The sequence below is a fragment of the Sander lucioperca genome, chromosome 16 (genome assembly GCF_008315115.2).
Source record: "Sander lucioperca isolate FBNREF2018 chromosome 16, SLUC_FBN_1.2, whole genome shotgun sequence".
Classification (NCBI taxonomy): Eukaryota; Metazoa; Chordata; class Actinopteri; order Perciformes; family Percidae; genus Sander; species Sander lucioperca.
In genome coordinates, this window is record NC_050188.1 from 28,165,006 (window position 1) to 28,172,114 (window position 7,109).

The 7,109-nt window shown below is 41.7% G+C and overlaps 1 protein-coding gene across 2 annotated transcripts; it reads right to left on the reverse strand.

The window, feature by feature from the left end:
- Positions 1 to 206: 206 nt before the first annotated feature.
- Positions 207 to 5,257, reverse strand: LOC116035914 (schlafen-like protein 1). 2 transcript variants are annotated; one of them, XM_031279292.2, is made up of 5 exons: positions 5,168 to 5,257; positions 4,443 to 4,812; positions 3,476 to 3,581; positions 965 to 1,371; positions 207 to 587 (listed from the first exon to the last, which is right to left on the reverse strand). In XM_031279292.2, the coding sequence occupies exons 2-5, from the start codon at positions 4,764 to 4,766 to the stop codon at positions 375 to 377; spliced, it is 1,050 nt and encodes a 349-aa protein (XP_031135152.1). In that variant the 5' UTR covers positions 4,767 to 4,812; positions 5,168 to 5,257; the 3' UTR covers positions 207 to 374. The 2 variants fall into 2 exon arrangements, with proteins under 2 accessions (XP_031135152.1, XP_031135153.1); XM_031279293.2 differs by having other exon boundaries at positions 4,443 to 4,814; positions 5,171 to 5,249.
- Between the last annotated feature and the right edge of the window lie 1,852 nt (positions 5,258 to 7,109).

The following is a 7,109-nucleotide window of genomic DNA, read 5'->3' on the forward strand; positions in this document are numbered from 1 at the left end:
TCCTTCAGCTTAACTGTATCTGTGGATGACTACCATAGTGGCTACCTTACCTGAAGTAAGCCTATTATAAATGTTATAATTCTATTTCTTTTTCATGAATAGGCCGATTCATCTTTGCTAATAATATGTTGGATTAAAGTTCATGTATATTTTCAGACATGGAAGACTTTCAAAAAAATGATCAAACAATGTTAGAAGAGTAACAACTTTTAGACCGTGACTGTGCTTTTGTTTGCTTCTTTGAGTTTATTTTGCTACGGCGTGCATCTCAGCCAAACCTCCCGGCCAGATGAGCTCAGGCGTGGCTCGGTTCTGGAGGCGGAGTGGATACCAGAGCCCGATCCAGCAGTGAGCTGGCCTGGCATCTGGAGTTCTCACAGCTGGCTGCTGAGGTTTGATCTCCGGTTCCACCTCAGACTGCTCCTCCTGTGCCTGTGCCGTTGCTGCCTCTGCGGTAGTGATGTTGCGATCTGCTGCAGCGGACCGATAGCCAAGCGTAAAGTGTGGAGCTGCCCGGCTAAGAACCACTTCTCAGATGTCGCTTCGCACACGTGCTGCTCCAGCTGCTTCACCTTACCCGCCCACATCTGGAACATGCACAGTATTAGGGCTGGGACCATATGCTTTTGTTGATTCGAGTCTTTCATGATACATGGGTGCCGATTGGATTGCGATTTTCATTTATTGCGGTTCGATAGTATTGGAGTATTGCGATTTTCTTTTCCTTCTTTAACAAAAACAAAAGTTGAATAATTCACTTCTAGAGACAATATATCATTAGACATTTCTAATTGTTTTCTAAAAAAGAATGTATTTTTTGCCCATATACAGAGGTCAGTTCTCGACACAAAGGGTCCTTTGCTGCACGTCATCCCCCTTCTCTCTCCCCTTTTAAGTCTAAGCTTTCCTATTTTTTTTTTATAATAATGTTGAGAAGAATTGGAATGATGATGGATTTTCTCACCTGTCTGGACCACTCCAGGATGACGGAGACACCCAAGGGCCCCTGCACACTCCCATCCCGCCTCATGTACACCTGGCCCTCGCCAACCTGATACAGGGTTGGCTCTGCGAAGGCCGGAGGCGCTCGGAAGGTGAGGCACAGCACCTTGAGGCAATGTTCTCGCCTGCCAGGTGTTATCACAGGCAGGAAGCGCAGGCTGTAGTTGTGGGGAAAGAGCGGAGGGTCGAATTGCTTGACCGTGTCGTCCACTTGCAGGCGGGTCCGGTCCTCCTTCTTATGGTCGAAGAACACACCGCAGACCACTCCGTTGTCCCGCACCCCGACCAGCAGACTCCCTCCCCCGCTGTTCAGGAAGGCACAGCCGTACTTCAAAACCTGTGTGCTGAAAATCTTCTCCATATATTTTCCTGGAGGAAGTTGAAGAAATCAGACACACTTGTAAGCTTCCAGGTTGGTTGGAGAGCGATTCAGCCATGTTGACAACACAACAGGACTGGACCAAGTTAGGAAAATGCATCTCAACTACAAAATACAGCAGTGAATACATATGTGCAGAAAGCTAATGAACAAATAACACATGTTGAATGTTGATTTGTAACTCTTTCTTACAAATGACATTCATATACCAATGTTGTATATTGCCAAATATTTTTTGAACGTATTTGAGGCCCGGATTATGATCTGGGAAATGTTTTTTCACATGCTTTCTTTGCTGAGTGAAGTTCAAGGAACAAAAGCATTTTAGTTTGGGGGAAATGTTGGGTTTTGATTAAATATTAATATAGAAACACATTGTGTTTTGTGCTTCAGTCCCTGCTGACTTTTAAGGCGCTGACACACCAAGCCGACAATCGGCCGTTGGACAGTCTGGCGAGGTCAGTGACTTGAGTCATCCGTCCGAGGGGCGTCGGCCTTAATTTTGGCCGATTTGACATGTATAATCGGCGGGATGGGCAGTGCCGGCAGTCGGACTCAAATGACCCATCTGAAAGGTGAACTATTTTAGTACAATATGAGATTGTATTCTGAACAAGCCGCCATGACAGTCTGTCTTTGAATTTCCGGGGAAACCAGACCCACGTGACGCGTTCGTCCAATCAGCTGCCGGTTTTAATTTTTGGGCGACAATACAGATTAGTGCCTGCTGTTATGGAGACGTATTACGTCTCGTCACTTTGGTGTGTTCTGAGGCACTTTTTGAACAACTCAGGGAGACTGATCAGTCTAACTGCCTTTTCTGCTGAGGGTCGGCCGTCTGGTCTGTGTGTCTGCAGCTTTACAGTATTAAACCAAGAACATGATCTTAATCCAGCAATAATTTTTTGGGCCACTTGGCGGAAGCGGAGACTAAAGTAGTGAACTTTAGTAGTGAAACTGTCATGAAGGGGTTCGTATGAAAACTCGCACAACAATTCGTACAATGTCTGACGAAATTAGGCGACCGCCAGCCGGTTGCGTGATGACAGGTCACATGACAGTTAAGATTTGCGCCTTTACAGTTAAATTTAGCCGAGAAAACGTTACTGTGAGCCGGTTACAGGGCACCAGAAGGTGCCATTCGTTTCAGAGGTTGTTGCAGTTGAGTTTAGCTGACAAAAGGTGACAGTTAAGTTTAGGCACCAAAACGACTAGTTAAGAATAGAAAAAAAAGACTGTGTTTTGGGTTAAAACACAATGGTGCTCTTTGGATGCTTTTATATAGACCTAAGTGGTCCCCTAATACTGTATCTGAAGTCTCTTTTATATAGACCTAAGTGGTCCCCTAATACTGTATCTGAAGTCTCTTTTATATAGACCTTAGTGGTCCCCTAATACTGTATCTGAAGTCTATCTTATATAGACCTTAGTGGTCCCCTAATACTGTATCTGAAGTCTATTTTATATAGACCTTAGTGGTCCACTAATACTGTATCTGAAGTCTCTTTATATAGACCTTAGTGGTCCCCTAATACTGTATCTGAAGTCTCTTTTATATAGACCTTAGTGGTCCCCTAATACTGTATCTGAAGTCTCTTTCCCGAAATTCAGCCTTGGTGCAGAATTACAGCCACTAGAGCCAGTCCCACAATGCGCTTTCCTTAGGATGTGCCATTTCTGTGTTTGTAGCTATTGAGGAGGAGAGAGGGGGGGGGGGGGCAAGGTGGAGAGTGGGGGTGTCCCCTTATGACGTCATAAAGGGAAGATTCCAGATCGGTCCATCTGAGCTTTCATTTTCTCAAAGGCAGAGCAGGATACCCAGGGCTCGGTTTACACCTATCACCATTTCTAGCCACTGGGGGACCATAGGCAGGCTGGGGGAACTCATATTAATGTTAAAAAACCATAAAGTGAATTTTTATGCCATGGGAGCTTTAAGTATGGCTCCCGGGACACAAACACCCATTTACTGGGTGAAAGTCTTATGTTTTCCCCTAAACCTTTTTTCGGGACACAAACTCCAAAGGATCAGTGTGTAGGAATTTAGAAAATAAGATTGTTAAGTTTAGCTGTAAATTGTGTTGTAACCCTTACCTCCGCCTAGTTTGAACTCGATGCTGCGTGTCTCATTGCCAATGTATGCTCCGTTTCGGAGCAACTGGCAGCAACTGATGTCCTGTTCACTGACCCTGGGAATATCCTGCGTCACACAGCGGGAACAGAGCAACCTGGGTCAGTGGCATTAGGTCACAGAAGTGACATATAGTTGCTCAAGTTACAAAAGATAGGCTTAATATCTCCTCAGAGTGTAATCATCACAATCATAGTAATCATTCACTGTAGATCTGTTTCTATAATCATCACTGTCGGTGCCAGAGACTGACCGGCACTGAGGCTCATCTCAATATCAATACTAGAGAATTACATTTGGATAATATTCATATTAGTTTTTTTTATTATATATAAACAATTAAAAAAATAAACAATACAATTTTAAAATAAAATAAAAAACGTATTTCAATCCTTTAAGACTGCCTACAACCGTACATAATCAAGAAATGGCAGTGGAGTAGTGTGTGTGTGTGTGTGTGTGTGTGTGTGTGTGTGTGTTAATACATTTTGTGTGTGTGCAAAAACCTGTATCAATATACACACACACAAAATGTATTAATAATTTAAGTAACTAAATTAACTTATATTAATGTAACTTAATTAACTGAACTTAATTTAACTTAATTAACTGAATCAACTCAAATGAATTTAACTTAATTCAACCAAATTAAAATAATTTTTATTTTTTTTTATTTTAATCCATTTGTAATTTGGAAGTGAAGCAATAAATGTCATTGTATTAAAACAAGGGAATGTGAAAATATGAACTCTGAAATTGAGAAAAAACAAAAGTCATATTATTCATGAAAATGCTGCATAAAGAGGTTTTTGCCTATACGCTAACATACAAGCTAATATTGATATATCTGTGATATTGCCAGTATATCAGTCAGTCAGTAGTCATTGCTATCATCATTGACAATGTCCCTGTCATAACTTCTGATCTTACCTGCTCTGGTGTGTCCAGGCCTTGAGCAGTGTCGTACTGGACTATGGGTCTCTGTGGCTGAGGGCCGGCGGCTGAATGCCCTCGGCTGCTCTGCCTTTGTACCCATTTGGAGCCCCCTACAGCCCATCTGTGTTTGCCTGCGTTCCTAACTCTACGTCTCCGGAAATGATTGTGTCGATTCCGTTTACATTTCTTAGCCGGGCTGGTGATTGATGCGCCAGCGCCGGTGGGGACGTTAGATGGCCATGATTGTGGAATCTGTAATAAAGATGCCTGATTTTGGGATGAAACATCACACCTTTTACCTGAGATCTTCCCCTTCATTGTCCTCTTCCAAGGCTTTGGACCTTTGGGCCAGTGGTGAATTTTGCTGTGAATTACAATAGCCGTTAGACAATGCTGCAAAAACAACAACTTAGAAAACTATGAATTTTCCAGGTCAACATTTGAGTTTCTACACAAACTATACAGTAAGATGTCTGGAAGCTTATTGTGTGTGATTCAGCAGGAGATACACAGTGTGAGATGATAATAAGAGGGCGTCAGTGTGTGCTAAATAGATAAATGAACACGGGGAGGCTTGATAAATCATAAAGTCAAGGCTGATCAAAACAATGATCAATCAAAGCCAGGTGGCACGGCGAGGGAGCAGTGCTGCCACTACGCTGATGATGACAAAGCTTATGAGTGTGTGCAAACATACAGCAGTGAAGCGAGCGTCTTACCTTTTCCTGCTGCGCTGGTCAAAGTCAACCTGTTAGTGTCAGTCTAAACTGTGGCAGAACCTCAAGTGTTCTTCCAAACCAAGAACACTACGACATCATTCCAAATTATGATGCATGACGGAATGGAATACTCCTTATATATGCAGTAGAATGCCCAAACTGTACTTCCTGATTGTCTCTTTTTAAAAAAAAAAAAAAGAAACAACATCCGATGTAATGAATCAAGCTTGGTTTAGACACTTGACTCTCTACAGCAGTCCGTTCCAAATGAACCAATCAAGGCTACAGGCCCGTAGCCAAAAAGTAGACCCTTTTACAGTTTTTTCCTCATTTTGTTTTTAATTATGAGGATAAAATACTTCATTTTGGTGATGTTTTATGCACCAATTTGTCTTAACGAGCAAGGTTTTTGATGCACTGGAAATAATTACTACAAAGTTGTCAAATTGCTTATCAAGATCATGTACCACATACACACACCCACACACACACACACACACACACAAACAAAAAACTAGCTATTAAAAAATAAAAAATAAATGACTTAATATGGACCTTTGGCAGTGAGGGGGGGCAACTACAGGCCCCAGCTACAGGCCCCAGACCCTATGGGGGTCCGAAGCCTAGTTGGTTTGTGATAATTTAATAAATAACTAAATTGTGTTGGAACATTCATTATTAAAACACAAGATCAACTGAAATGACATGGACCTTAACTACCATATAACCCTTTGGTTTATAAGCTTGATACTTCAGGACCTTCTAAACATGATTTTGTAGTCCATTTGGATTGGAGTTTTATACCTCCCCAAACACAAGTCATGTAACTATGTAGGATAATACACATTTCTATGACTATGACACAGCCTTTTTAAAGGACTACTCTATATGTTCATGCATGGCCCATATCATACAGTATATAAAACATGAACTATGGGAAGGGTTAACATTTGAATACTTTACCTTTGGGTTTTATATCGGTCAGAAGAAACAAATACTTAAAAGACATAAATTAATTTCGCAATTCTGTTTTGTTGCATTGGCTCCTGCCAACCCTGTCTCCTAGAAAATATGTTTTTTATTATTATTATTATGGCATTTTATGCCTTTATTACACATGCAAAAATACCCCCCACAACAAATTTCAATTTAACACTTTAAAGTTTCAATTCAAATCCACCGCAGCTGGTTCGCCTCTTACTCCCGGTATTTCCTTACAAGCAATGTAGCATTTTAAAAGGCTATTTTATTTTTATTTTAAACATATACAGTAACTCTGCATCACTTCCAGCAAACTTCACAGAGAACAACGAGGGCAAAACGGCACCATTCAACTGTTTTTACCGAATATTCTCCGGTCTAGCTCAGCTCAAAAACACGGCACCGAATCCGTCAGCACATTAGCGTGTTAGGCTACCGACATTATCTTCGCTTCACCTTCACTACTGAAGATAACACACTCGACTGTCCTGCTGTCACAGGCTTAAACTAACCACAGGCAGTTGCCTCGATTATGGACTAATAGGGAAAGTACAATGGATATTGGGAGTTGTTTTATCGCATTGAAAATAAAAAGAATTTTCTTGCCTGGTGGGGGTTCCCGTTCCCTGCCAGGCATGTAGAATTATATTCATTTGGTTTGGTTTGCTTTCACACTGCACTTTGTCAAACGCACCAAACACTGTAAACACACGTCACGCGATTGAGACGGTCGCTTGTTTATTGGACAGAATGTCTGAAACTCGCCGACACTTCTGGTCTCAGAAATAATGGAGCAACACCAAATTTATAACATCTTGGGTTTTCTGGTTCTGCTCTAGTTTTTCTGATATTTTAGAAGAAGGCAAACAATGAGCAGCTGACAGACAGCGAGTGAAGGAGAGAGAGATGATGATGTCACACAGACGACCAGCGATGTGTGCTCAGAACAGCTTATGGATCT

What these genes read in the sequence shown, in the direction of transcription:
- LOC116035914 (XM_031279292.2), bottom strand. Translation starts at nt 4,766, where the DNA reads ATGAAGGGGAAGATCTCAGGTAAAAGGTGTGATGTTTCATCCCAAAAT. An exon ending in GCCTGGACACACCAGAGCAG is followed by an intron (nt 3,582 to 4,442) that starts GTAAGATCAGAA and finishes TGTGTGACGCAG; the next exon opens with GATATTCCCAGGGTCAGTGA. An exon ending in TCCTGGAGTGGTCCAGACAG is followed by an intron (nt 588 to 964) that starts GTGAGAAAATCC and finishes TGCATGTTCCAG; the next exon opens with ATGTGGGCGGGTAAGGTGAA.